The 25,772-nt window shown below is 36.7% G+C and overlaps 7 protein-coding genes and 2 pseudogenes across 9 annotated transcripts; 5 read left to right on the plus strand and 4 right to left on the minus strand.

The window, feature by feature from the left end:
• The first annotated feature begins 1,372 nt into the window (after nt 1-1,372).
• On the plus strand, nt 1,373-3,029 carry LOC106293248 (annotated as a pseudogene).
• A 1,101-nt stretch (nt 3,030-4,130) lies between these two features.
• Nucleotides 4,131-4,947, minus strand: LOC106344023 (E3 ubiquitin-protein ligase RNF181-like). Its single transcript, XM_013783395.1, has 2 exons — nt 4,279-4,947; nt 4,131-4,237 (listed from the first exon to the last, which is right to left on the minus strand). Exon 1 carries the CDS (start codon nt 4,826-4,828, stop codon nt 4,334-4,336), a length of 495 nt encoding a protein of 164 aa, XP_013638849.1. The 5' UTR covers nt 4,829-4,947; the 3' UTR covers nt 4,131-4,237; nt 4,279-4,333.
• Nucleotides 4,948-6,706: 1,759 nt separating this feature from the next.
• Nucleotides 6,707-8,656, minus strand: LOC106344367 (annotated as a pseudogene).
• A 1,255-nt stretch (nt 8,657-9,911) lies between these two features.
• LOC106295085 (probable apyrase 4) lies at nt 9,912-12,881 on the plus strand. Of its 3 annotated transcripts, XM_013730863.1 has the most exons (9): nt 9,912-10,800; nt 11,094-11,206; nt 11,313-11,420; nt 11,630-11,696; nt 11,818-12,006; nt 12,089-12,186; nt 12,269-12,465; nt 12,546-12,697; nt 12,762-12,881. In XM_013730863.1, exons 1-8 carry the CDS (start codon nt 10,206-10,208, stop codon nt 12,673-12,675), a joined length of 1,497 nt encoding a protein of 498 aa, XP_013586317.1. In that variant the 5' UTR covers nt 9,912-10,205; the 3' UTR covers nt 12,676-12,697; nt 12,762-12,881. The 3 variants fall into 3 exon arrangements, with proteins under 3 accessions (XP_013586317.1, XP_013586316.1, XP_013586318.1); XM_013730862.1 differs by having other exon boundaries at nt 12,546-12,881; XM_013730864.1 differs by having other exon boundaries at nt 9,913-10,800; nt 11,630-11,672; nt 12,546-12,881.
• Nucleotides 12,882-13,307: 426 nt separating this feature from the next.
• LOC106295086 (probable apyrase 5) lies at nt 13,308-16,133 on the plus strand. The gene is made up of 9 exons (XM_013730865.1): nt 13,308-13,462; nt 13,614-14,221; nt 14,346-14,458; nt 14,545-14,652; nt 14,941-14,983; nt 15,103-15,237; nt 15,341-15,438; nt 15,534-15,730; nt 15,814-16,133. Exons 2-9 carry the CDS (start codon nt 13,630-13,632, stop codon nt 15,938-15,940), a joined length of 1,413 nt encoding a protein of 470 aa, XP_013586319.1. The 5' UTR covers nt 13,308-13,462; nt 13,614-13,629; the 3' UTR covers nt 15,941-16,133.
• Nucleotides 16,134-17,035: 902 nt separating this feature from the next.
• LOC106343664 lies at nt 17,036-19,022 on the plus strand. Its single transcript, XM_013782937.1, has 7 exons — nt 17,036-17,485; nt 17,581-17,652; nt 17,900-17,967; nt 18,041-18,191; nt 18,283-18,357; nt 18,443-18,532; nt 18,760-19,022. Exons 1-7 carry the CDS (start codon nt 17,273-17,275, stop codon nt 18,847-18,849), a joined length of 759 nt encoding a protein of 252 aa, XP_013638391.1. The 5' UTR covers nt 17,036-17,272; the 3' UTR covers nt 18,850-19,022.
• An 87-nt stretch (nt 19,023-19,109) lies between these two features.
• Nucleotides 19,110-21,174, minus strand: LOC106343663. The gene is made up of 10 exons (XM_013782936.1): nt 20,898-21,174; nt 20,712-20,809; nt 20,511-20,618; nt 20,332-20,414; nt 20,098-20,231; nt 19,968-20,017; nt 19,791-19,883; nt 19,606-19,697; nt 19,410-19,516; nt 19,110-19,322 (listed from the first exon to the last, which is right to left on the minus strand). The coding sequence occupies exons 1-10, from the start codon at nt 21,111-21,113 to the stop codon at nt 19,278-19,280; spliced, it is 1,026 nt and encodes a 341-aa protein (XP_013638390.1). The 5' UTR covers nt 21,114-21,174; the 3' UTR covers nt 19,110-19,277.
• Nucleotides 21,175-21,686: 512 nt separating this feature from the next.
• LOC106296109 (protein PHYTOCHROME KINASE SUBSTRATE 2) lies at nt 21,687-23,090 on the plus strand. Its single transcript, XM_013732167.1, is given in 2 exon segments — nt 21,687-21,704; nt 21,707-23,090. Coding segments are annotated over 2 exon segments (1,305 nt in total). The 3' UTR covers nt 22,994-23,090.
• A 1,011-nt stretch (nt 23,091-24,101) lies between these two features.
• Nucleotides 24,102-25,600, minus strand: LOC106343316 (sphinganine C(4)-monooxygenase 2). The gene is made up of 2 exons (XM_013782492.1): nt 25,176-25,600; nt 24,102-24,880 (listed from the first exon to the last, which is right to left on the minus strand). Exons 1-2 carry the CDS (start codon nt 25,407-25,409, stop codon nt 24,323-24,325), a joined length of 792 nt encoding a protein of 263 aa, XP_013637946.1. The 5' UTR covers nt 25,410-25,600; the 3' UTR covers nt 24,102-24,322.
• Nucleotides 25,601-25,772: the final 172 nt, after the last annotated feature.

Consider the following 25,772-nt stretch of genomic DNA (forward strand, 5'->3'; position numbering starts at 1 on the left):
GTGTATTTGGCCATATGATTAAGACGCCATATGATGTTAAAACCAATGGATATAAATGAATCTTGTGAGGAATAGAAATCGTGACATATAAAGCTGATGTTGCACAAGGATTCTCACAAAGACCAGTAATAGATTATGAGGAGACATACTCCTATGTGGTGGATGCAACTACTTTTAGATTTCTCATAAGTCTGGCTATATAAGAGAGAAAATTAGACTTGCGGCAAGTTGATGTAGTGACTGCATATTTATATGGTCTACTGGATAATGAAAGTAGAGGGTATTGAGCTGAAAGTACAGCAGATTGTGGATTGCTCATAACCAAGAGATTATGATTTGTAATCTTTACGGTGTAATTTCCTATATAAAGAACATCTATATTATGAATAATGATAGATTTTTCAATTACTTTTATAACACATTCCTTAGTATTCATCAAGTTGACGGCTTTTTTAGTCTCCTTAACACTTAAATATTTTCTTGAAACCATCTAAATAATTCCTTAAATTTTGAATCTTTTTTTTTTAAATATCAACTTATAAGTTTTTTTAAAACATCTTATAAACTTATAAAGTGTAAACCCTTTCTCAAAAAAAAAAAAAACTTATAAAGTGTATGTTGTTATACGAAAGCTTCTATAAAATTTTAAAAGATTATAGTAATGCAGTTACAGAACATAAACATTACACATATTACATATAGGTAGTCTCGTCCAAATGTCTTCAAAATATATAATCGGCTGAGAAATAATGTAAAAGTGGCTGTTCAAAATATCGAGAGACTAAAGTTAGGCCTAATTTACCGAAATTTTTTTTAGTCAAAGAGAATCAAACAAGCTGCAACTGTGAATCTCTCTAATCCTTATTTCATTAATTCCAGTCAGAAAATTGACTATGTTATGCATGTCCCTCGATAATTATATGAATATGTTATGTCAATACCATATGCGTATTTAAATGTAGAAGAAATATTAATTTTTCCTTGACTAAAACTCAAGGAATTCATTTTTTCCTCCAAAAATTATTAAATACATTCAGAATTTTCCTATGTCAACCAAAATGCATTCAACTTTTGAATCGCATTAATTACTGATTTGCTATATATAGTTGAGAAACTTTTATTTCATTTAACATTTGCTTCATAATTGAATTTAAATATTTTTCTCGTTTTTAAAAATAAAATTTTTTTGATTTTTTTTTTGTTTCGCAAAGATAGGTTTTTTATATTGTTAAAATATTTTTTTTATAATTTTGAAGAACATTAATTGAAAATATTTGAATTGATTAAATTTCTAAAAAGTATTAAAAAATATATAATAAAATAAAAAATAAATTAAATTATAAATATTTATTAAATTCTTCGGTATCAAAAATCTCAGCCTTTCCAAGAATCAGGGTTTTTTCGATGGAACTCGCGGCAAGTAGGCTCATTTACTTCCGACAACAGTGGTCTTCTTTCCAGATATGTCTCTCCGAGTTACGAAGCAGTAGTAAGCCCTTTTATTTACTTCACTCAAATCTTCTTACGGATTGTACTGTCACTCGAATACTAAAGACCAGATCTTTACTAGTCCTAGGATGATTGAGAGAGTACTTCGTTGGGTAGATTTATTCACTACTGTTAGTGTTTGTTTTGATGATTGAAAGTTTGAAACTTTTGGTGCTATTTGATTTCAGAGCTGTGCTAAGCTAAAGGACAAGAAACCAAAATCTGAGTCAGCATAAAACAGTCTCTTAGTTTATGGAGTTAGAGGCGTTTGGTTAAGATGGGTTCGCTCTGTTGTGTGGCTGCGAAATCAGATAGGTCAGATTCTTCTGCAAGTCGTGACTTTTCGTTTGGCACTCATGAGCCTTATTGGACGACTAATACAAGTTTCTCTCCACCTTCTTCGAGATGGGATGTCCCCGATGGTATTAGCTTATATGGTTCTTCTTCCACATCATCAAACGCTAATCTTCTTCCTAGTCCCAACCTTTCTCAGACTCTTCATTGGAATGATTTTGAGTCTGCTACAAGAAGAGGTTCGTTTTTGTTTCACTAAAACTCACACTCTGTGTATCTTTTTGTGTTTTAACATTTGTGCTTCTAATTCATCTCTGCAGATCAAGCTCTTAAGCAACTACCGTCTTGTTCTGACATTGGTGACTCTGAACCTAACCGCAACTTCTCAAACCGGCGATTTTTCATGTCTAAACCGGTTCATCCTATACATTCTGGTAATGCTAGAGATGTGACATCTGACTCTGCGGATGCTTGCAGTTGGAGCAGCGGGAGAACAAGCAGCATTGATTCTATGGATGTTGTTCTTGATTGGGATAATCATAACTCTACCAAATCACAACGAGCAGCTTCGAGTACATTTAGATGCGGTTTGTGTAACAGATACATCTCACAGAAACCGAGACATGCCCGTCGCAGGAGTGCTTCCGTGTCAACACGTCTTTCACGCTGAATGTCTTGACCAAAGGCTCACCGCAATGACCCACCTTGTCCAGCATGTATCAATCAGGAGGAGAGCAGTCCAGATCACACAACGTTGTCTTTAAGCTTAAACCGTTTTGTGAAGATGGGCCATCATCTACAAGACAGTGGGGCTGTGCTCAGGTTGGGGACTGTGTTGAAAGTGCTGTTAATTTGCCGCCGAGAAACACCATGATAATGATAAACAGGAACAGGATGAGGAAAAACCTCTCGTTGAGAGGAAGCTCAAGCAAATATTCTCCGAGAAAAATGAAGAGAAAGTAGCTCATTTGTGGAACATTTTACTAATCAAGTCTCGTTTCTGCATTCTAGAGGGAAAGAGAAGGTTTAATGGTAGCTGGAAATAGAAGCAGAGAAATCAAAAGGTTGATTCTTTGACCTACTTATTTTAAACTTTTGACAAGTGTCACCAAAGGACTGTAAAGTATTCATTTTGGATAACTGTAAGCAAATTTGTTTAGAACTTTTATTGTCTTTTTTTTTGCGTCTTGTAATCATTTACTTGCTGGCGAGTGGCGACCATCTTAATTAACCGGTTTATTATCCAATCGTTAAGTTTCTTTAGTACGGTTTATGTGCACAGCTGTGTAGGCTTTTGCCAAACCAATATATTTAGACAGCTGGGGTAAACTCGAGTGTGGTGGTTACAGTTTCCTAGCAATCATATCGACATGTGCATATGTGTTCTTCTGCTTCTTTCTTTTTGCGTGGCCTTTACGCACATATTGGGTTCGCCATTGCCACATTTTCCGAGGAATTGACCGGTAAAATCGCACACTCCTCTTCTTTCCGGACCAGCTTCCAACTCTATTGTTGTGTATACCGACCGCAAGAGATTGTTAAAAATTGTAGCGATTTTTTTTTTATTTATTTTTGTCAACAATTGTAGCTAAATAAATTTAGATAAATAACTGATGAAGATTAAAATTACCATAAACAAAGTAACTGATTTCATGAATGAAAATGTTATTTTATGACTTGCATAAACTTGATAGTTTTTTCTCTAATATCGTAAAAATATCTCTCTTTTGTAAACACTATACTACAATCAAGATATGATAAAAATAGCTGTTCAAAATCAATTATTGGAAAAACGAAAATAAATGTGAAAATGGAGCTAGATAGACAAAATAGTGATTTAGATTACTGTTATATTGAGGAAACTAAAAGTACTGTTATGTTATTCCAACTAACAGTACCACAACAAGGATCTCAGTGTTCCCTAAATCCAAAGGGAGAGACCTTGACACATGCTTATAGAGATGGTTCAACACGTTGCGATGTCAAGCTTTTTCCTAGGGTTAGAGATTCGGGAAAAGCTTATGGCTGCTGATAGAAAAGCTTCTGTAAATTCAACGTAAGAACTTATAATCATTGTTATGGGGGCTGCGTTGTGGGATCTGTCTTGGATGAGGATTATAAAGTGAATGGCGTGAAGCAGTTAAGAGCTGTGGATAGCTCAACGTTTGAAGAAGAATCACAAGGAACAAAGCCTACAGCTACGGTTTTAAGATTCTCATCTTCTTACAATTTTGATCAAAAAAAAAAAATCTTCTTACAACTTACAGAAAGCAACCAACACCTTAGCCTATACATTGAATGCAATCTCTGTTTTGTTTTGTTTGTTTGTCGCAATGAAACGAATCATATGGTATTCAAGTTCATCAACCAATCTTTTATTGAAATTGGAAACGACATAGGAAAAAAAAAACCAAAAGAATATACACAAGTTCCTTTCTAAAACTGAAACCTAAGCCTCTGTTTCATCTCGAGTGTTCGAGCCACCCTCGCTTCTTCCTCCTCCGTCTTCTTCTCCGTTTCTCCTTTCGCCGGCGCCAACAGAGAACCCAATTCAAACCCCTACTTTCTTCTCTTCCTCCACTTCTTCAACAGGCATCTCGTACCTACATAGCGGACACGTGGCGTGTCTCCCCAGCCACTCCTCCACGCACTTCGAGTGGAACCTGTGCTTACACGGCATCTCCGCCGCCACGTCACCTTCCGACCACTCGTCGAGGCAGATCGGACACGAGCCTCTTTTCTCCTCATCTTTCCCGATCACGACACGTGGCAAGTTCTCCACCGACGATTTCGACGCCGGCGACCTCCCTTGTTTCTCTGAAAAGTCGCCGTTCAAGAACTCCCCCAAAGCCGATCTGTACATCACCACTCTTCTGTTCACCTGATCGATGACGATCTCTCTGTGTCCGGTCGTCTGATCGGTATCCTCGTCGGCTTCGCCGGCTAGAGCTAAGATCAGAGGTAAGAATCGAGAGAGACCTTCGCCTCGTGGGATCATCCTCTCGAACAAAGCCGAAAACTCTGCAAAGCCCGCCTCAGAAGACATCACGTAAACACCTAAACAAAGATCGTGAGAGTGAAACGAAGGATCTTTCTCGAGAGAGGAAACTGAGAAGAAGGCGAGAAGGAGAAGGAAGCTGAAAGAATTAGATACAAATCGGTGAATAACGGCTTAGAGATTTATATATGTTAGCGAAAGGTTTTACCGTGTTCACGAGGAAGCTGGTAAAAAGGAAATACACGAAGGTTACAGAAGAATCTAGAAACCGCTTTTGTTCAATCAATCAGTGTTTAAATATTTAATATTTTTTTCGTTATCCCAAATCTTATCCTCTTTCATTACAGGGACACAAAACAAAGGCTGCAACTAGATTTACTACTTTTGTAATGGAATGATCAATTCCATAATTGTTTTTATCATTTAACATGTCCATCAATTCCGAAAATTTTTTAACCAAAATACAAAGCAAAACATTCTAAAACAATTTTGATAAAGAATAAATGAAATGAATCCATTCCATTTTTGTACTACGTTTCATTCATCTTATTTCATTTCTCTTTATTCCTTGTATTCTTTTTTTGATCTACCAGTTACAGCCAAAGACTAGATATTTTTACTACCGCTCTCATCTACGTTGTAAGTTTGGTCAATATAAATTCGCTGGGAATACAATTAAACTTACAGAAATAATTTTCCATATCACTAAATCATATCTTATGACAAAGGTAATGTATAATTAAAAAATAATAACATTTACCAAAAAAATTTATATTTGGATTTAGAGTTTTAATTATTTGTGTTTGTGGCTTTGTTAATTTAAAAGTGAAAATGTAATAAAATTAAAGTGACTTAGCTTTTTCTTAAATCAAATTAGTTTTTATTTTGAAAGAAATAATATAGTACTCCCTCCTCCGTTCTACTAAGATAGAAGTTTTAGGAAAAAAAAATTGTTTCACAAAGATAGATTTTCTTATGTTTTCTATACAAAAAATTGTAAATTTTAATAAAATTAATTGAATTTATTAGACTATTGGTTAAAAACATTATAATTTAATAATTTCAAAAATGATGTATGATTAATGTGTTTTTTTAATATGTGTGAAAATACCAGAACATCCATATTTAAGAAACGGATGTAGTATTAGGTATTTTTGGATTATTTTAAAAAGTGCTATTTTAAAATTTTGCCCTTAAATTTCCCAATATTCCATTTTCTATAAGCGTTTAATATACTGAAGTTTCATTAAAAAAAGTTTCATATCTCTGCAGAGCTGTTTGACTTTTGATACATCTCGAATGGTATCTTACTATCTTGCATGGTTGCATTGACTTTTATCTCTTCACTTCAGTTCAGTGTCTTGGAACTCGTCTAAAACCTTGTGCCCTCTTTCCAATTCGAATAGTGAGAAAGTGGTATCGTTCTTCTTACTCTATTCTTCTTCCATGTGATCGTCCTTTGTGTTCCTTCACAATTTTGGACCCTTTTCTCAGATACGTCCTTTAAACCGTTTGGCACTGAAGCAAGAGGCAATTCCCAAGTGGAGAGTCCGAATGCCTGAAATTGGAGGAGCAGGAAGAAGGTAACTGCCAAAAGGATTATAATACCAAAACATCCGGATCATCTCATTAACTTTCAACACTTACAAGTTTATAAAACTACCGAGACCGGTTCAGGAGGTAGCTCCTTTTTGTGGCGCCACTAAAACTTGTTCTGTAATCTGAACTAGGGCTGAAGTTTCATGAAACATATATTGCTTTAGAATATAATTCCGTAATTTATAGGAATACCATTATTATATCATAGCTCATCCTATCAAATTTTAAGCATGTAAAACATTAGTCCATTGTACTCTCCACATGAAATTTGGAGTCTGGAAAGAGAAGATAAATTAGAAAAGAATACAACAAATCACTCAAATATAGTCATAACTGAAACTTAGCAAAGTGGAGTCGAGGATGACATCTTTCTCTAGGTAAAACTGGACATTCAATAAACTCAGTTCCTGATGTATGATGCAAAGGCAGATCTGGTGAACTTGATCGTTAAGCTCCGGATCTTTGTTACATTCGATGCCTGGAGTAAACCCAATGGCATCTTTAATCTCTCGAAGATCATATAATCCGTCGTCTGGTATGATTCCTATAGTTACACCACATTCAGAAAAGAAGGAAAAATATATGTAGAGTTTAATTAAGCATACGTAAATTAATACATTGATTAGATATAGTGACTTTTAGATTAAATATTAGTGTGTATATGTATACCAGAGTTTGCGAGGATGTGAACAAGATTGGCCTTATCTCTAAGTTAAAGAGTATTCTCAAAGTAGTCATGTAGATCCATTGTGGACTCGGAACACGTGCCGTGTTTTTCCACTCGTGTTTCCAAAACTTGAAACCATCGTTGCTCGGACACGATAGTGTTTTAGCCACTTCGTTTGCAAACTAACAATATCCGATATCTATACATTCAAATATGAATTTGATATATACAAAAACAAAATAAACTGAAAGAAAAAAAGGAATATTTACACAATCACATAGTATTATTACTATTACATGTACCTTAGATCGATCAAATTCACTGTCGGGATCGCAGTTTGATGGATGCGAACCATCATTGTAATTAGGCCAAAGATCTTGAATACCAAAATCTGCCGCAGGTTTGCAACTAGGCTTTGTACGCAAATGTTTTCAAAACAAATTAATTTTGGCTGTTTATTTCTGACTTATATTAACATCAAAATTAGAATTTCATGGGGTACATATTTGTAAAAAACAATGATGAACTTGAGATAAAGCAGAGTATACGTATCTGATGAAGAAGAGCTAAGTAGAAGAAATCAAAGTCTGCAGCTTGAGGAGGTAACATGAAAACATTAGAAACCTGAGGGTAAACCAACTTTATACTCCCATTTTACGTACTCTTCATTTTTGTAATGCACACATGAAACATTTTGGCATCAAATTTATAAAGACAAATAGCTTCTCCTTAATACATTTTCATTAATTAGGTGTTAAAATTCTCGCACGACGTTCTCTCTTTAATCATCTTATTATTTTTGAAAAAGAATGCAAAAATATTTAGGTTTGTAACATACTATATCTAGCTCTTGGTATAAATTAGGAACGAGCTATTTAAAACTAACATGTATCCCTTTCATTATGCATGCAATTGCTGCTATTTATATATTTAACAATGTGTACAATATTATAACAAAATTCATTTCTAATATGCTACTTAATGAAATCTTTTGAGAAGGAACAATAATCAAGTACATGCGAACCAAGTTCAAACAATTCACAGGTATATATATCTAGCTACTAATGTACTCCCTCCGTTTCATTTTACTTGTTGTTCTAGACTTTGACACACAGATTAATAAAATATTTAAATTTATCTATTTACTATATAAAAACATCATTATCAATATACCTAACCAGATTTCAACCAATAGAAAAATAGATTAGAATAAAAAGTCAATAAATTTTGCATTGAAATCATAAAACGACACTAATTTTAAAATGAAAATTTTGCTCTAAAACGAAATCTAATTCGAAATGTAGGGAGTACATACTAACATTTAATAATTCGCTAATGAATGCTTTGTAAGAAAGGGTCAAAGACTCAAAAGTATTGATCATAATTAATTAGTAACTGAGGATCTGGCCACGATCAGCGTTAAACATGTCATACAACTACTTTTGTCTTATGCCTTCGAGTTAGGAATAGTATATATTAAAACCCTTAAAGAAAAGAAAGCAACATGCCGAACATATAAAGTTTATCAAAATGCACGAGGAATTATAATGAGATCAAACCACTACCAACCCACTTCCAGTTGATAAGTGTTTACCGATGATTCCGGTCATTGTTTTTTAGTGTAGTAAATGATAGTGGTACTTGTCCATGTTGGAAGTCGATCCAATTGAAGAGTAAACAATAGTATTAAACTTAAAATATTTCTTAGGGATATTTCTAATATGCTTAAATAATCATAAAATTTGGCAAGATATATATTGAATGTAAATCTTTAGTATATTGAATTTAGATCTTTAGTCAAAAAATAATATATATATATATATATATTGAGCGTCACAAACTTACATGAACGATGTAAGTTTATCGACGGTCATATTGATTCGAAGGTCGTGAACGATATACTTGGTAGTCTAGAAAATTTTGAGTAAACTAGCGGAACAGGTGGTTGATGCGAAACTAGTTTGTAAACATGTGGTCTAAATTATTTTGGTTGAATCTGGTTTGTATGTCGACATTGGATGTCCGTTTCGGGTTTGATTTATATATATAAATATTTCTCGAAAAAAAAGAAACTTACACCATGTGAAACAACTTCGAAATCACATATCTAGTTGGTTAAAAAATGAAACTGTTATTTTAGTAAAACTTCACATTGTCTACTTAAAAGTGAACCATACATTTATCTTGCATGACTCATGAGGGAGGGAAAATATATTGGATACTGGAAGGTTTTGGTGAAAAACATTTTATAAATATACTGAACGTGCTCATCCTATATGGCTTTACTCCAATTTGAAGATCTTCAACTAATCTATTCTATGATTCTTTGTCTCTTACGTCTCCTACTTATTGATTGTGATTAAAGTGTTGGGATGATTTTGTTCCTCAAACATGTAGTTTTCAACGCTTCTGCCTGTTTCTATATTTTAATGAAAGAGAGAGTGTGTGATGTTTTCTCTAATTTCCAATGTGTGAGGAAATTGAATCCTTCTTGATTAAGTTATGTTTCAGAACTTGATATTAACAAGTATGTTATCCTTTCATTAAGCTTTCTCCTTGTTAGGGAGACAGACTCAAATACATTTAAGACAACAATTTAAAACATGACGACACATAATCATCTTTCATAAAAAAATCTACTTCTTGGAATAAAACTTTTATATCTATAATTTATGTTCTTTGAATAATTTTCATATTTGGGGTGAAAATATTTATTTGTATATAATTTTGTTTAGTGGTTTTTAATCAATTGTAAATCTTAAATTAAGAAAGTCAAATCTTATTCTAGTTCTAAGTAAGAAAAAAGCTGATTGGGTGATAAAAAAGGTGTAATGAATTTTCTAAAGGCTCACCGCTCACCTAATCCCAAAGTGTAAATTTTCATTAAAAAAAGGCGCCCCACTGACCAATTTTTCTTCTCTCCAGTTCGAAAACGGAGACGAAGGGCATCGGCGGCGATCTTCGACGGCCCTATCGATCTCCGATTGCCAAACTCGAATCCACAATAATAATTAAAAAAAAATCTTCGAAAATCCACAGGAAACTAACTAAAAATCGCTATCGTGTGTGTTTCTTCCAAACTTCTTGGATCTTTCGTCAATCATCACGTCCAGATCTCATGATTAATCGTCCGATCTCGTGGCGGTTCCGTAAACCTTGATGCAACGATCTCATGCTCGTTCCAGGTTGAAACACAAATCCGATATGGATCCTCTCCACCTTCATACTCAACCTGGCCAACGATCATCGCTCGCCAAACCCAAGTGTAAACCGAAGAAATCGATTATCCTCATAATCGTCGGTTCCGCCGCTATCGCTTTAATTATATTCTTCGTTTGCTATACATTTCTACTCTCCGGGAGGAATCGGAGAGTTTCGCTTCGTTACAGCGTCGTGATCGACGGCGGGAGCTCGGGGACCCGAGTTCACGTGTTCGGGTACCGGATTGAATCCGGAAACCCGGTTTTCGATTTCAGCGGAGATGACGGCTACGCTAGTATGAAGCTGAGTCCTGGTTTGTCTTCTTACGCTGGTGATCCGGAGGGAGCGAGCGTTTCGGTGGCGGAGCTTGTGGAGTTCGCGAAAGGTAGAGTTCCGAAGAGAGTGTTGAAGGAGAGTGAGATTAGGTTGATGGCCACCGCTGGGATGAGATTGCTTGATGTTAGTGTTCAGGAACGGATTCTTCAAGTTACTAGAAGAGTTCTTAGATCTTCTGGGTTTAAGTTCCGAGACGATTCCGCCTCGGTTATCTCCGGTTAGTGTTTTGATGCTTAAGATTTAAAAATAAAAAAAATAAAAAGTGTTGAAGCAAACCTAGATATTGTAAATAGTCCCTCCCAAGCACTGATCCCAGTGGTGAAAGTTACCGCTGCAACCCCTTTACCATCAGAGCTGACTCGTTCTGGTTTTGATGCTTAAGATTAGAGCTAGATTGATCAGTGTCATTGACAATGCTGCACTGTTCGAGTGTTTGGTTGACATGTTGTTGTTATTAGTATTGGACTTGTTTGAATAAGTGCTAATACTGGGACTATTTTTTTTTTGTAGGATCTGATGAAGGTGTATATGCTTGGGTTGTTGCGAACTATGCACTTGGTTCTCTAGGAGGTGATCCGTTGCAAACAACGGGGATTGTTGAACTTGGTGGGGCTTCTACTCAGGTTTTAGTCTCCTTCCCTTCAGATTTGTTAGACTTAAAATATAGAACAACTGTGTTGTAAGATAGTTGATTGTAAGGGATGATGACTGTTTTGTGCAATCGTTTAGGTGACATTTGTGTCAAGTGAGCATGTGCCTTCTGAGTTCTTGCGTACGATAACTTATGGTAACGTTTCATACAGAATCTACAGCCACAGCTTCCTCAACCTTGGGCAGGTAACTTCTAAGAGCAGAGCGTTTGTCTTTTGAGCACTTTACATCCTTTTTAGAGTTTTGTGTTTGGGAACAGTATGTAACTGTGTTCCTATTTGTTGCTTGTTGATCTAAGAGTATACATTTCCTCAAATTGTAGAACATGCAACATTAACAAATGTTTTTATCCCTTTTGAATGTTGACGATACTAATAACTTGTTTTGCCTTGTAGGATGCAGCACATGAGAAACTATGGGAATCACTCAACAACTTAGGTTGGTTATTGATAACTTTGTCAAGTAATCACTGCTTCACTGCACTTGAAAATTTTGTAGAGTTAATAATTGCAGCTTTGAGTTTAGGCAAATTGAAATAAATATCTTTCCCCTCAAAGTTCATACAGTGTTTGAATCCTTGCAGCTGCAAACTCTACAGGGGAAGGAATAGTTACTGATCCTTGTACTCCAAAAGGATACATCCCCGACAAAAACTCCACAGGGGAAGGAGTAGTCTTACCTGGAGAAAGCAAATTTACAGACTCACTTCAAGCTGCTGGTAATTTCTCAAAGTGCCGATCAGCTGCATTCAACATCTTACAGGAAGGAAAAGGTAAAGAGCGTTATTGGCACAGCTGAATATCATTCCTCGTGTCAGTATTCTTTATATCTAACGAGTTTACTTTTGAGTACAGAGAAATGTCATTATAAGCATTGCTCTATTGGATCAACGTTCACACCTAATCTTCGAGGAAGTTTTTTGGCTACCGAGAATTTCTTCCACACCTCAAAGGTATACAATTTGAACGTCAATATTCTATCTGTGTTTGTGGAGATTTGTTTAACGTTGGTAGTATGTTTCTTGACTGGATCAGTTTTTTGCGTTGAGAGAAAAAGATTGGCTATCTGCAATGATTTCAGCCGGAGAGAGTTTTTGTGGAGATGATTGGTCGAAGTTGAAAGTGAAACATCCAACATTCAAAGACGAGAGTTTGCTTCGGTATTGTTTCTCATCAGCATATATTGTCTCAATGCTTCACGATAGTCTTGGTGTTGCTCTTGATGATCAAAGGTAAAAAAACTTACTGCACAATCTTTTTGGCTTTGGGGTTCGTTAAATAAACTATGTTATGTTTTTTTTTTTGTCTGCAGAGTCGAGTTTGCAAGTGAAGCAGGAGAGAAAGGCATACCACTAGATTGGGCATTAGGAGCGTTTATACTAAACACTGCAACAGCCATTTCTGATAACAGTGGTAAATCTAGAAAAATTCTTCTTGAGTAGAGATATTAGTTACAATGAAAAAGTATTGTTGGCGTCTAGATCAGTTCTGTGGAGCAAGGATACCTCTGTATAATTTAAAAAAAGAAGTATTGTTTCAAAAGTAAATGATAATCATATATTTGTATTCACGTTTACTCGTGTTTAACATTACAAGTCTTCATTGTTCTCTTTTTAAGTTAGGTACATATTAAAATATTGGAAACCAAGTTGATTCAGAGTGGGGGTTTTTTTCAATGTATTTGAATTTTCAACATTTTTTACATAAATGACAACTCATTTCCTTTCAAGGTAGATCCCACTAAAAACACATCTGTGGACAGATTCACAATTAAACACATCAAGAAAAATGGTGAATCAGTACTCTGCAGATAAGTGTCTACAAATAATCTTGATGTGTTATTGTAATCAATGAAACGTGATAACTAATATCGTCCATTCATGCCCTATCTTGTAAGTTGTAATAGATATTTCCTCTGTAACAGAGTTTGTCCATTGGTATCTCATTCCGTAAATAAAGCCAAACTGGAAATAAGTCATTTGTTCATTAGAAATAGATCTGGCCCACGTGTGAATAAGACGTATGTGGTTCGGTGTTTAATCACGTGTTTTAATGTTACGAGAGTTTTTAAATAGTAGCTCCAGTGACCAACTTCTTCTCCACTACGACAAAAAAAAACTGTAGACTGAGAGTAGCTACGAGACGAGCTTCATCGGCGGCTGTCTTCAAACAGCCGTTTTCGAACTCCGGTTTGGAACTCCGGTTTCTCATCAATTATAATTAACTCAGGTTATAAACCTAACTCGAAGAAAAGTAATATTCACAAAAGAACTTATTGCGTTACGTTTTTTTCATACGCTAAGATCTCATTATCATCTCATCAGTTTTCGTTACGACTACTTTAAACGTTTTCACAAAACAATCTCATTACCGTTTTCAGGTTCGAAAACAAAAAAATGAAACCGGAGATTGAGGAGGATACTCTCAAGGTTCAGATGATACCTGTCCACCGCAAATCTTCGACGACCTACGTTTTCACCACTAAGTCCGAGTCAAAGCCCACGAAACCGATTCTCCTGCTAGTCCTCGGCCTCTTCCTTTCCATCGCCATCACGCTGGCGTTTCTATTTGTTCTCTACATGATTCTCTTATCCGGATGGAATCTGAGAAGCTCGTTCCGTTACAGCGTAGTCTTCGACGCCGGGAGCTCCGGGTCACGAGCTCATGTGTTCCGGTACTGGCTCGAATCCGGTAAACCGGTTTTCGACTTCGGTGAGGAGAACTACGCTAGCTTGAAGCTGAGTCCTGGTTTGTCTTCGTACGCTGATAACCCGCAAGGAGCGAGCGTCTCCGTGGCGGAGCTTGTGGAGTTCGCTAAAGGGAGAGTTCCTAAAGAGATGTTGAAGAAGAGTGAGATTAGGTTGATGGCTACGGCTGGGATGAGATTGCTTGATGTTAGTGTTCAGGAAGAGATTCTTGAAGTTACGAGAGGTGTTCTTAGATCTTCTGGGTTTAAGTTTCAAGACGAATGGGCTTCGGTTATCTCCGGTTAGTATTTGGAATATAGGAGAGTGTAACTGTTTTGTTGTTAGATTGTTTGGATCTATGTTTTGAGTTTTTTTTTTATATATATTAGCTTAGTTAATCGATAAATATTGGAAAAGTTATGCAGGATTTGATGAAGGGATGTATGCTTGGGTGGTTGCGAACTATGCACTTGGTTCCCTTGGAGGAGACCCGTTACATACAACGGGGATTGTTGAACTCGGTGGGGCTTCTGCTCAGGTTTGGTCTCCTTTCTCTCAAATTTGGTACTAATGAGTCTTCAGCCATATGTGTGGTCGTTGATAATTGTTTGTGCATTTGTTTAGGTGACATTTGTGTCAAGTGAGACTGCACCTCCTGGGTTCTCTCGTACGATATCCTATGGAGGTGTTTCTTACAAAATCTACAGTCACAGCTTCCTCCACTATGGACAGGTAGCTTCTGAATTCTGAGAGCCGAGAATATCAGAACTTGTTGATAAGGCCTACCTTTAAGCAAAGCTGGTTCTGGATAAAACCGAATAAAAAATTAACTTTAGGGTTTAGGCTCCAAAAAATTTTGAAAAAAATTACATAGACATATATCCAAAAAAAAAATTTAGATTCCTAAATGTATTTTTTTAAATGTAGTTGAAATATTTAATAAGTCGCCTACAAGAAAAAATATTTGTATCCTTTGCTTATTAATTTTCAAGAAGTTACTACGTTTTGTTGCCTTTTCAGGATGAAGCACAGGAAGAGATATTGAAATCACTCCAGAACTCTGGTTAGTTGTTGATAAAACCATTAAAAGTGATCAGTTGTGTACATAACTTGAAGATTTTGTTAAGTAAGCTTCTTTCCCCTCAAAACTCATACATTGTTTCAATATATAATCCTTTGCAGCTGCAAACAAAGATGGAATAGTTACTGATCCTTGTACTCCTAAAGGATACGTTTACGACAACAACTCAGTTCTAGCTGCTGGTAATTACTCAGCATGCCGATCGGTTACATTGGCAAAGTTGCAAGACGGAAAGGGTAAGAGCATTATATATATAGCTACATATTGCCGCTCGGTGTCAACTGTCTCCTTCATCTCTTATGGATTCACCTTTGGTGTGTTTTTTTTTGTTGTGTACAGAGAATTGTGCTTTTGAGCAATGTTCTATTGGTTCAACATTCACACCTGATCTTCAAGGAAAGTTCTTAGCTACAGAAAATTTCTACCACACCTCCAAGGTAATGATATTATCCCCTAAATTCATATTGGTCCACCTAAAAATTTGTGGAGAATATATTTGAACATAAAGACATTATGCTTCTGTCTGAAACAGTTCTTTGGGTTGGACGAGAAGGATTGGCTGTCTGAAATGATTAAAGCTGGAAAGAGTTTCTGTGGAGAAGAATGGTCGAAGTTGAAAGAGAAATACCCAACAACTAAAGAAAAATATTTGGATGGATATTGCTTCTCATCTGCATATATCATCTCAATGCTTCACGACAGCCTTGGTTTTGCTCTTGATGATGAAAGGTACTATATGTTACTGCACAAACCAAGAACAGTTAGATCATTCTGGTTTTGATCATCAAAAACTATGTTTGTTTTGTGTGCAGAATTGAGTTTGCAAATAAAGCAGGAGAAAAAGGAATTGCACTAGATTGGGCACTGGGAGCGTTCATACTAAACACTGACACAACCATTTCTGCTTACAATGGTAGATCTAGAAAAATGCTTGGCTGAAGTTACGTATATCCAAATACATAATACTATGTATGATATTTTCATTTGTTCCAATAAAACATGTAAGTTATGTCATGTATTTTACGTTAAGCTGTTTGTTGTTGTTTCTTTTTGTGAAATAAGTTTAGCTACTCCTTATAATTGTGTTTGGGATTTTCAAAGCTTTTACGTTAAGAGCGTCTGTTTTCATTCAGCATCCTTGTGGACCGTGTCAGATTACAATATGTAGAAATAGGAGACGTGACCATGTCTTTCCCTTATTGAATCTTTCCTGATTGAAGACTTGACTATTTCTATAACAAAACATTCAATAATTTTCAAAACATGCAAGTAGGACTATACAATAAATATACTCGACAAGTTTGTAGCTGAACATTTACAGCCACGGACGTTAATATGTTTAAAAAAAGAAAGATGCGAGTTCTATAATATTCTTCAAACCAAGTGTTACTTAGTAAAACAAAAAATGTTTTACTTATTTAAATGAATCATATATACTTATTCTTGGTACTTGAGTTGAACTTGTATCTTGCCTTTAACCTTATCCATTCTAATAAGCTATCATTTAAAAATGTTTACTAGACTACTGAAACAACATATTATTATTCTACTAAAATAATACTCAACATGTATAATTTAAATAAAAAGAAAAAAAGATTGTTTCAAAAAAAAAAAGATGAACACAATGTAAGAAATAGCTAATCAAACAAAAGTTCTAAATTATATTTTAAAATGGCATTTTGTTCAAGCATAATAAAATCGAAAAGCCATAAAATGATGACAGTGAAAGGTTTTGTTATGAACTCGGCTTCGGATTAAAATAAGAAAATGATTATATGATGTATACTTCGAGTTATCTGACTGAGTTTTTTTTTTTTTTAACTTTGAATAAAACAACTTGTATGTGTATGTATGTTTGTTGTCCAAAAAAAAGTATGTGTATGTATGTTCTTGTATATTCTCTATACCCTACCTAAATTGTAATCTACGCTGTTAATGATTCATTAAACAAAAACTAAGGTCTATGAGCCGTTAAAACTATAGTCAACGGCTGTATAGCTAACGGAGCCGTTCAGACATCGTGATCTCTCTTTCTCTCCTTCTCCTTGTCTTGCTATAAAAAAGAAGCTGTTCTCCATTTGCTTATTTCACGGGAAAAATCTTTTTAAAAAACATTCTATCTTCCCCACAAGTTCTTGGCGTCTCTGCTAACTTTCCTCCCGATTGTTCTGCTCTTAAATCAAGGACGAGATAGCTTACCCTTCACGCTATAAACACACCTCTTCCCCGATTTTTGTCCAGTTGTTTTTTTGTAAAAAAAAAAACTGAGATATGAGTGAACACATGGTGGTATATGTCGATCGACTGAGGCGGCCAGTTCTCGCGGGACCGTCTAGCCTCACGGCGAAGGAGGATAATGCAGTTTATGTCTACGATGAAGATACTTTTGCTACGGAGATGTGGTCGGCAGAGTGTCGTATTTGTCAGGAGGAATCCGCCATTATGAATCTCGAGAGCCCGTGTGCTTGCAATGGCAGCCTCAAGGTACTTTTTTCTCTTTCTCATTGTTTATGCTCTTAATATACGAAACTATGATTATCTATGAAAGAGCTAAAAAGAAATGTATGTTTTTTGGACAGTATGCTCACAGAAAATGTGTTCAACGTTGGTGCAATGAAAAGGGAAACACTATATGCGAGATTTGTCATCAGGTATGTATGTATACGCTTTTCTCCTCCTCTGTTTTTATATTTGAGGAGTAGTGTGAGACCTGATGAATCTATACCAGAAAATGAACCTTAGGTACATTAGATAGGACATTGCAGATATATTCAGATTACAACTATTTTTCTTGAGTTTTTTTTTTTAACCTGAATTCAACTCAAAATTAATGCATTAACTGGAAAGATACTATGTAAAGTTTAAAATCTAACGCCCTTTTAACTTTGTATTATCCAGTCATACCAAGCTGGATATACCTCTCCTCCACCTCCACTCCGGTCTGAAGAAACTACTATTGACATTGGGTAATGATCAGTTTCATAACACTATTGTATATGTCTTATAATTGGTCTGACTTCATAATGTGTTTGTTTGTAGTGGAGGATGGACAATCTCAGGTTTGGATTTAGATGATCCACACCTCCTGGCAGTAGCAGAAGCTGAACGTCAGATTTTAGAGTCTGAGTATGATGATCATACAGCTCCTGATACCAGTCTTGCTGCATTTTTCCGCATATCTGCCCTAATTGTAAGCCTTCTCCACAAGTTTTAATTATATACTGACTTGTAAACCTGATAGCATATCCCTTTATTCTTTTTTTTTCTTTTTGTTTTTGCAGTTGATGACTCTTTTATTACGGTGCGCACTGACTATACCAGATTATGCAGATGGTGACACTTCTTCAATACTTTCTGTAAGTTGAATCTCAAGTTTCTATAGTAGACTATGCAAGTTTCAACTCCAAAACCACAAAACTAATCTATTAAATCTCTTTGTAGCTTTTCTTACTCCGAGCTGCCACTTTTCTTCTTCCTTGCTACATCATGGCATCAGCCATTAGTATCTTACATCGGCGAAGGCAAAGACAGGTTAGCTTTTTAGACACACTTGCAACAAAACTTTTCTTATCATTACGACACAGGATTTTTTTTTTTTTTTTTTAAGCAAAAAGGTAAATTTGCGTTTTCATGTTTTTTTTTTCCATTCCCCAATTTTTTTGTTGATTAGCAAATACTTGCGGAACCGCGTTGCCATTCCGCAGAGTTACCAATATCAGAGCCAATGATTTACTTTAAACAAAAAAATGATTGAACAGGAAGCAGCGGCTTTGGCAACCAGGTTTGCGTTGGTGCTCAGCTCACGTCAACCTAGAGCCATGATTAATTACTTGTCCATGGAGCCTTGATTAACTTTTTGATGGAAACTATTGAATTCAAACTTTGTTAGCTACAAGACAACCACAAGGGTTCTCTACATGAAGGTCCTTCTGAATCGGCTTTATCACAAGTTAAAAGCTTAAAGAAGAAGTGTCCTAGCTTAATGCAGAGCTTTTTTTCTTAAGTAAACGAATCTAATAAAGATTCTGTGTACGTAGAGTTCAGAGTTTCGGATTTTGTGCAATGTACAAACTGTAAATGTCTTTCTTTTTTTTTTTTGCTTCTTTCCTTTTGTAATTTTAGCATTGAGCTTTTAAGTGACATTCTGTTGCTCAATACTCAAACTCTTGCGTCAAGTTTTGAATTCTTTGGTCGAATACAAACAAAACTTACTAAGATCGAGCATCGTACAAGAAGTATGTTCATGTTTAACTGCGGACAGAAAGGAAGAGCAAAGCTAGTTGCCCTGCAATAACAGTTCCTTGATGTCATACCCTTGGACCTAACAGAAACAAAAGACAAAACATGTTTAAAGAGTTGATCTGTTCTTCTAACATTGTAGTGATCATCCTAGCAATGAGTTCTCTACCTGAAGAAAAGTGAGCAGCAAAATAACTCCCGAGTTCCAGAAACCGTGTATGACCATCGGGGTGATGAGATTGCGGGTTTGCGCATAGGATAACCCCAAAACCGATCCTAAACCAGAGATAAATTTGCAGTCAGAGACGTGTTTATGTATACGAGAAAGATGCTAGTGCTATTGGTTTTTAGTTGTGTGTTTTCACCTAGTATAAACAGCTGCGGGAATTCACCGGGTGTGAGGTGCGCAAGTGCAAACGCAGCTGCGCTGATTATGATCGCTATTGGGGTCGGCACCCTTAAAAATGCACAACAAAACAAATATATGTAGTTAGCTTTTTGTTTTTTTTTTATCAGAAGCAAAATGAGAAGAAGGAAAAGATCTTTTTACCATTTGGTAAGAGAGACCATGAAGAATCCGCGAAACACGGTCTCCTCAAGAAGTGGAGCAAGGACTCCAGTTATCCCCACTAAGCTTAACGTGCTGCACAAAATCATTACATGCAACTGTGATCAAACTCTAGTATTGATACAACATCGCAAATGCTATTTCTTTTGCGGAATATACCTTATGTTTGAGGATCCAATTAATGGGAGAAGCTTCATCAAAGAGTCCACCTGAAAACATCATTACCATTAATTATCCATCAGACATTTCATAAAGAAGAAATAAACTATGATAGTGAAATTCTCCTAACCTCTCTTTCTGGTGTCTCTGTCCTAAACAAGGATAAAGCAACACCTGTTAACGCAATAGCCCCAACAGCTCCAACCAGACCTATCCCACTCCACACCAGCCATCCTTTTTGCAAGTTAAAGGGCTGTTTCAAATCTGAACATGAAACAACAACCAAAAAAAAAGATCAAAGGCCAAATAAAAAGTGAAAACAGTGAAAGACAGTCCCCAGAAAAGAAAAAAAAAAAAAGAGTACCATAGCGCAAAATGTCTTCAGGAAGCGGCTCGAATGTTTTAGCAACGGTGAATATAACAGCAAGTACTGCTAGAGTTGTTAAACTGCAAAAAGTATTTAAAAATAAAGTTCTTCAGCATAAAAGCATTTCATGTTGACATTATCTTAAAAAAAAGAGTAGCTTGTTGGTAAAAAAATACCCTTGATCCAGGAATAAGATCTCCGCCTTGTCGTCCAAGCTCAGCTTCTGAACGTCGATCCCTAGATATGGTAAGGCTACCATCTCAGTTAACCCTGTCAAAACAAAACTGCCTGGGATAATAGTTAATAAACTGAGATGATTATCTTTTCATACTCAACCATACTTGTGGAGTTGTATGTTTTTTTTGATGGGAGAGTACCTTAAACCACAAGCAAGCGAAGTTAACGAAACTGTCTGCCACTCCCATGGCACTTCCCATCTCTCTAGTATCCGCCACTCTGACCCACCTCCTTGTAACTGACAAAGCAACCAACTTTTTATAATTTTTTTTTCCGGGAAACCAAACATGAAGCTAATCAAAGTTGCTGCCGGAGAAAGTAGCTACCTTTCCCTCTCCTCTAGTTTCTTTCCCAGAGTTGGAAATGCACGCTGACCTCTGTTTCCTCCGGTAAACCGTAGATAACCGGCGGGTTGCGAATCCCGGAGAAAACCGGCACAAACCGCCGCGGTTATGAGTCTTCGGCGGAATTAAACTTCGGGAACCGGAGTTGCAGAAAAGAGACGAAGATTTAGATAAACACGAGATCATCTGCGAAACCATCTGAATTGTTTGATCGAATTTTTTTTTTCCGGCCAAAGCAACTAGATTGGTAAGAGTGATCAGGAAGAGGATAAGGTCCGATTAAATAAGTCGGGTAGAAAAAACCCGTAAACCATTTACATATGGGCCTAAACCCATTAGAGGCCCAAACGCTTACACGACCAACTCCAAAGCTTCTTTGTCAGTATGTTTCTTTTTTCTTTGTCAGTATGTAACAAAATAAATACATCCCTCGTGATTCTAATTTGTAATTTTGTTCCTTAGGAGAATGATGATATCCACTCATTTTTCTATTCATTTTAATAAAAAATTCAGTTTAATTTATAACCAAGACAAAAAAAATAGTTAATATTATTTCAAACTTTAGTACTAAATCACTTGCAAGTTTGCCCCCTGTTGTCATGGTTAATGTTGTTGACCCACATCCATTGAACAAATGACACTTAGCTTTAGAGACAGCCAGTAAATTCATCATGTTTCCTCTATTTATACTCAAATCTAAATCATCCCCAAGAAATAGTAATACAAAATAACAATAGAAAAAAAAAAAAAAAAAAAAAAAAAAAAAGAGAAATGGTTACTTTAAGCTCATTTCTTCTTCCACACCAAACACATCTTTTGATTTCATGATGAGCAATAATAGTAACACTCTCCACGGTCCTTTCTCTTCCTCTTCTACTTCTTTCTCTTACTTGACAAGCAAGGAAGACGCTCTCACGCAGAAGAAACTAAAGATTGGTATGAACATGGACACCAATCCAGAAGAGGATCAAGATGTTCTTGGAGTTAGCAAGAAAGCTTCTGAAGATATTGAGATTGGTGTGTTTGGAGCTGAGAAGTACTTCAACGGAGATATGGATTCCGACCACGGTTCTTCACTCGTGTCTCCTTCAATCGAGAGAATCTTCGCTGGTCCGAAGCAAAGCTCCAAAAATTCCTCCGAAACTCCGAGTCTTCGGTCTGAATCCAGCTGGAATAGCCAGAGCTTGTTGCTTCAGAACAAGAAAAAGAAGAACCACAACAACAGCCCTAGCTGCAACAGTTACTTGCAGGAGAAGGATGTTAGTACTAGCAACCAAAAGGCGAGTAGCAAGAAGAGCTTTCTCCTGAATCTTGGCTGCAAAGGCGTTTGTTTTAACTGGAATGCAGTGGATGTCGTCGACGTCGACGAGAAGAGAAGAACCTCTGGTCTGAAGAAGATCAAGACGCAGTTGAGTTTCTCTGGAGATCTAAGCTCGGAGATGAAGCTTCATCAGCAACAACAGAAGGCAATGTTAGAGCAGAGGAAGTCTCTCGAAATATTTGGATCTCCTCTTATTGAGAAGAGAATCATTTCAAAGAACTTACCATGGGAATACTCAACCTCTGCTAAGCACGAAGAAGAAGGAGAAGATGGGAGTGTGAGTGATTTAAGTTCAGATCTCTTTGAGATTGAGAGTGTAACAGGGAAGAACAAACCCTATCTTGCAAGGCAAGAAAGCAGCGATGCAGAGTCACCGGATTGTTATGCGCCAAGCGAGGTAAGCATAGCTTGGAGTGTAGTAACGGCTAGTGTTGCGGATTACTCTGTTATGTCTGAATGTGCTACGAGTCCTGTCAAGCACCGGTCATTCCAGATTCCTCGAATCCCTATAACCGCCAAATCAAACCGAGAAAACGAGCCTCATAGACATAAACCGAGAAGTGGTGGTGGTTTGTTGTTGGGCTGCAAGAGTCATAAAGCTGTCAGAGTTTCAGGTGATTCGTACACAAACATGAACAGAACACCGAGTTATGTTCCAAGGTTCCCTGCAGAAGCTAATCCAACAAGTATCGAGACAAGGAGGAGAGTAAGCAGCAGTTCCGTTTCTCGCACGCAATCTCCTTTTCTGTATATTTAGTGACGCCCTAAAAAACCTGAGGGTCATTTCTCTTTACATGTAATGTTTATTGAGTGAAAAAGATTTGTTTTGTTAAATACCATATTTAAATTTACTGTCTTGTGATCCAAGAACTCATTTATCTTCAATCAATGGAGGACAGCAAATCAAATATTTAGCATCAATCAATCCTCAAAACACACAAGTTTTACCGACCACAAAATGAGTCTAAGATGAAATGTGATCCAAGAACTCATCAATTATCGCTTGCACCATGTGAACACTAGACACTTGCAAAAAAAGACATACCAAAGAATGCAAACCCATGTGACCTATGAATGTGTAGCTATAGCCTTTTGTTGACTCAGGAGACATATCTTAATGCAGCACAGAGACTGGTCACAAACACACAATGGTCCACCTCATTTTCATGTGCTTGTCTCAAGAATAGAAATATACCTGATTAGGGGTTTAGATTTAACGGTTTAATGAAACTCCGTACGAGTTTGCCTAAAAGAGCCAATAATGAGGAGTCTCAATTAATCAATGACAGTGTCCATTTCACCTAACATGTCTTAGACGCCAATCCAGAATCTTCTGGTCCAGAACTCATGTCAAGACCATGTGGTTGATAGTGAGATAAAGTAGAAGAAGACAAGAAACCTTAACTGTATCATTGATGATGATATGTCTCGGTAACCTACTCATGGGGAATGTTAGGTTTTGGTAAGATGATTGATTGTAACACAGCTTAAAGTTCAAATCCAAGATTCAGATCTCACCATGATACAAAGTACAAAACCTTTAACACAGTGAACAAAACAAGGTACTTGATTGGCATATCATATTTCAGATACATAGATGAACTCAGATTTGTCAAGAAAACAAACCCTGTCCTAAAGTATTATTGGATCCTGAAGATAAGTATTGTATCGTTTTCAAAGGTCCACTTTATCAATTATTGAGCAATCAATCACTTCATTGGTCTATGAAACTAAACCAGATAGAGAACAATGATCAAGTTTTCATGTGTAAGGGATAAGAAGAAGAACAGCAAGAAGGAATGACTGTGTGCGTATGAAGTTAACTAAGAAAGGAGATAAATGAGACCCTCACAAGTCTCATAATCTGAAATTGTAAGCAGATTCAATAGAGAATATCTGAAGTTTTTGATATTACAAAATGAGTTTTAGTGCTAGCTTACACAGAGACATACATCCGCAGATGGAAAATGAGAGATTGGAATCGTATGTACACAGTTACAAGTACACAGAGAGGTTACAGTAGTTCTCTAGCGAGTAAATGATGAAGTAACGTAGCAGTGATAACGAAGTTCCAAAAAAGGAAAAGTTACTCATCTTTGGATGCTTTGATTGGCCGTGTCTCAAATCCACCAGTGGCTCTCTTCTCAAGCGAATAAGGCAAGTAAGTACCGAGAATCCTATCCCACAAGACAAAGAACGGCTGCGAGAAATTGTATTTACTCCCATAGAGCTGATGATGAACATCATGGTAAGCAGAGTTGTTACTGAAGAAGATGTGAAACGGGTTCCCCGGGAGCCATAGTCCACAGTGATCATCAACCGTCTTGATGGTAGCGAAGGAGAAGAAAAAGATAGCCGTTCTTGGGGACATACCGGAGAAGAGGAAAGACAAAGCACCACCGATGGTGTCCAAGAGAAGGCCTTCTAAAGGATGGTTGTATAAAGCTCCATACGAGTAAGGCACGATGAGGCGGTGGTGTTGGGAATGGATGTGCTTGTATAAGAACTTGTTGATGTGCATGTAGCGGTGGATGAAGTACTGCCAAGTGTCGATTACGAGCATGGCGATGATTAACTGTCTAGCGAGGAGTAGAAGGGAGAATTGCTGCGTCGTGGAAGCATCTGCATCATCACTTCCTGTTATCTAAAGAAAATAAAAACAGGAAACAGAGAATCATCACAATGTCATGAGTCAAACAAGAGAAAAAAAAATGATAACAAAACGATCTTAATCTAAAACAGCAAGAAACAAGAGAGATCTGAGTTTTGATTCATCAGATAATCCCTAGGCTTTAAAAAACTCTTTTAATTTTCATCGTAAATCATCTACAACGGCGAATCATCAGCTTCTGGACAATTCAATAAATAGATCCCTAACCCATCCATAAAGTTTCGACCTTTCAATCAAAGAGTGTAAAGAGAGATAAGGAGAGAGAGACCTTGAAGAGGATAACGGAGATGATGGCCTGAAGAGTCTGCTGAAGAAGAACGCCCTTGACGACGGCAGATTTGGTAACGAGATTCTTCTCGTCCTCGTCCACCTTGGAATGCAATCGATACCTCTCCAAGGATCCTAAACAAACGTACATCCCTGAATACACCCAATACACCAGAATCGGCACGAACGTCCCCAGAAACTCATCCGAAATCTCGAAACCCATCGTCATCATCATCTCTAGAAGAATCCTATGTATATATGTTCTCCTAGACCAATCAAACACCGCCTGAAGAAGAAAACCGAATCAGTCCCCAGCTAAACTAACACGAAGAGATTCAGGAATCTTCTTCGTCCGCCGCACGGTGTTTTTTCTTTTATCTCTTTCTTTCTTCTTTCTGCGTCGAGACGAAGACGAAGAAGAACGAAGACGCGGAAGATCTAATATTATTATGACTTTTCAATTTATGGGACCCGGCTATTCTGGATTGTCCACGTGGCCCGAGAGGAATGGTCAAGATGCCAACTGGTTTTGAGTTTAATGCGCGCTGATCTTAATATTAATAAATAATCTGATTAAAATTATAATATACGATATTGA

Source organism: Brassica oleracea, chromosome C5, assembly GCF_000695525.1.
Source record: "Brassica oleracea var. oleracea cultivar TO1000 chromosome C5, BOL, whole genome shotgun sequence".
NCBI classification, from domain to species: Eukaryota; Viridiplantae; Streptophyta; class Magnoliopsida; order Brassicales; family Brassicaceae; genus Brassica; species Brassica oleracea.

Excerpts from the sequence above, each read along its gene's own strand:
- LOC106295086 (XM_013730865.1), top strand. The coding sequence starts at position 13,630 with ATGAAACCGGAGATTGAGGAGGATACTCTCAAGGTTCAGATGATACCT. Across the intron at positions 14,459-14,544 it reads TCGGTGGGGCTTCTGCTCAG|GTGACATTTGTGTCAAGTGA; the intron begins GTTTGGTCTCCT and ends GCATTTGTTTAG. Across the intron at positions 15,238-15,340 it reads AAAGTTGCAAGACGGAAAGG|AGAATTGTGCTTTTGAGCAA; the intron begins GTAAGAGCATTA and ends TGTTGTGTACAG.
- LOC106343663 (XM_013782936.1), bottom strand. The coding sequence starts at position 21,113 with ATGGTTTCGCAGATGATCTCGTGTTTATCTAAATCTTCGTCTCTTTTC. Across the intron at positions 20,619-20,711 it reads TCGCTTGCTTGTGGTTTAAG|TTTTGTTTTGACAGGGTTAA; the intron begins GTACTCTCCCAT and ends TATCCCAGGCAG. Across the intron at positions 19,884-19,967 it reads ATTGGATCCTCAAACATAAG|CACGTTAAGCTTAGTGGGGA; the intron begins GTATATTCCGCA and ends GATTTTGTGCAG.
- LOC106343316 (XM_013782492.1), bottom strand. The coding sequence starts at position 25,409 with ATGATGATGACGATGGGTTTCGAGATTTCGGATGAGTTTCTGGGGACG. Across the intron at positions 24,881-25,175 it reads TCTCCGTTATCCTCTTCAAG|ATAACAGGAAGTGATGATGC; the intron begins GTCTCTCTCTCC and ends TATTTTCTTTAG.
- LOC106295085 (XM_013730862.1), top strand. The coding sequence starts at position 10,206 with ATGCAACGATCTCATGCTCGTTCCAGGTTGAAACACAAATCCGATATG. Across the intron at positions 11,697-11,817 it reads GTTATTGATAACTTTGTCAA|CTGCAAACTCTACAGGGGAA; the intron begins GTAATCACTGCT and ends GAATCCTTGCAG. Across the intron at positions 12,187-12,268 it reads ATTTCTTCCACACCTCAAAG|TTTTTTGCGTTGAGAGAAAA; the intron begins GTATACAATTTG and ends TGACTGGATCAG.
- LOC106344023 (XM_013783395.1), bottom strand. The coding sequence starts at position 4,828 with ATGTCTTCTGAGGCGGGCTTTGCAGAGTTTTCGGCTTTGTTCGAGAGG.
- LOC106343664 (XM_013782937.1), top strand. The coding sequence starts at position 17,273 with ATGAGTGAACACATGGTGGTATATGTCGATCGACTGAGGCGGCCAGTT. Across the intron at positions 17,653-17,899 it reads TATGCGAGATTTGTCATCAG|TCATACCAAGCTGGATATAC; the intron begins GTATGTATGTAT and ends TGTATTATCCAG. Across the intron at positions 18,358-18,442 it reads ACACTTCTTCAATACTTTCT|CTTTTCTTACTCCGAGCTGC; the intron begins GTAAGTTGAATC and ends ATCTCTTTGTAG.